Below are 1,805 nucleotides of genomic sequence, written 5' to 3'. Positions count from 1 at the left end.
GGGGGTGCTCGTCCGACACCGCCACCCCCGCGCCGCCGACCTCCTGGTGAAGGTAGGCACAACATCGGGGAGGGTACGGGGGTGGCCGTGCTGAGGGGAATGCTTGGGGACAGCACCGGGGACGCGGTGGGGGGACCCGAGGCCAGTAACCTTTCGGGTCCCTCCCAACCGGTTCACACTGACATATTCCACTGCTCAGGGGGAATATAAGGACTTACAGTCTGGAAATAAAACGGTGGGACAGAGACGGAGAGCGAGGAGAAGAGCAGGTTATCCCCCTCCCCTTAGCGGAGTGCTGCACCCCGGGTGGTAGCCCTGACCCGGGAGCAGAGTCATTCCGTGGCATCCTGCTCTCCCCCAGCTCCCGCTGTACCCAGGGGTAACGAAACCAACCTGCAGGCACGGCAATGCTGCCTTAAAACATGCAAACAAATTGGCTTAATTATGAAAGTAAAAGCAAGGCATAAACCGTGGCTCTCTTGTTTCCCAGCAAGTCAGCCCAAAGTGAAATGATGGAAGGTGATCCCAGCCTCCTCCTTTCCTGGGATATGACCAAACACCACCAAAGTCCTGAGCTGGCAGCAAACCCGGGAAGGACAGCAAAACCACCGTTTGCAATTTAAATTGTCAAACCTCTACCTGCTATGCTTACCCCTTTAAACTAATAACCCCTGTGTTGTTTATCCATGTTTGTATCTGTTGCCAGATTTCCCTGTGGTCCCTCTTGGTGACTCTGGTGATCCTGTTCATCCTGACTGGGACCATGTTGGGCCCAGATCTGATGGCACACATTCCTGCATCTGTCTACGCCATTGCGGTGCTGATGCCTCTAGCAGGGTATGCCTTGGGATACGGCTTAGCCACGATCTTTAAAATGCCCCCGCACTGCAGGAGAACAGTGTCTTTGGAAACAGGGTGCCAAAACGTCCAGCTCTGCACCGCCATCCTAAAACTTACCTTCCCCCCAGAGCTCATAGGGTACATGTACATGTTTCCCTTGCTTTATGCGCTTTTTCAGTCAGCAGAAGCAGGACTCTTTGTGCTAGCATACAAGATGTATGGGAGAGACAGCTACAAACAAGATACTCTCGGTGAAGAGGAAGACACAGATATTTCCTACAAGAAACTGAAAGAAGAGGAGGTTACCGATTCTTCGTATGGCACAGTGACTGCTGAGGAGCACAACTCCATTCAGATGGAGCCGACACAGACGGCGCTTTAAGCGAGATAAGAAGACAACACCGAGGGATGTGTCATGTGTGTTGTGCTTGCGACCACACTGGGGCTGCACTTGCTGCTGCGCAAGCAGAGCTGCCCAGCCTCCATAATTTCTCCAGCTGCTTCCATAGTACAAGGTGATGTGTGTTTATTACCATGACAGTTGTATTTCCTCAAAAATAAATATGAAAAAAAAGTAAAAAGGAAAAATTATCACTGCGGTCCAAATAACTGTATGTCTTCACACAAGGAGGCTGCTGCCCACTCAGGAATGGGTAGGAGGAAGGAGAAAAGCATTTTGCAGAGGCAAAGCCAAGACGGCGCCAGTGCAGACAAACAGGCAAACCATCTTTCATGCACATATCTCCGTGCCTCCCCCCCTGCTGTAAAAGCATTGTGCTCCTTGTTCTCACCCCAAATACATGGCAAAGCTGAGCCAAACCTGTGTTCCCCGCTGATTAATCCCGCGGGGGCAGTCAAGGGCCTCGGTGTCTGGTTCCCTAGGGAAGCTGTGTGCTGGGGGTGTGGGGTGGGGGATACCCTACCCGAGGCCTCAAGCCAGGCGGGAATGGGAAGGGGGCGCCAAG

The 1,805-nt window shown here is 52.8% G+C and overlaps 1 protein-coding gene across 1 annotated transcript; it reads left to right on the top strand.

The window, feature by feature from the left end:
- Positions 1-7: 7 nt before the first annotated feature.
- Positions 8-1,222, top strand: SLC10A4 (solute carrier family 10, member 4; the record flags this gene model as incomplete). The annotated part of the gene is made up of 2 exons (XM_010183828.1): positions 8-52; positions 707-1,222. Coding segments are annotated over 2 exons (561 nt in total), but the record flags the coding sequence as incomplete, so codon positions are not given.
- Positions 1,223-1,805: the final 583 nt, after the last annotated feature.

The sequence above is a fragment of the Mesitornis unicolor genome, unplaced genomic scaffold (genome assembly GCF_000695765.1).
Source record: "Mesitornis unicolor isolate BGI_N332 unplaced genomic scaffold, ASM69576v1 scaffold29684, whole genome shotgun sequence".
Classification (NCBI taxonomy): domain Eukaryota; kingdom Metazoa; phylum Chordata; class Aves; order Mesitornithiformes; family Mesitornithidae; genus Mesitornis; species Mesitornis unicolor.
The sequence above is the reverse complement of the archived record's forward strand: the minus strand, read 5'-3'. Positions and strand labels throughout refer to the sequence as shown.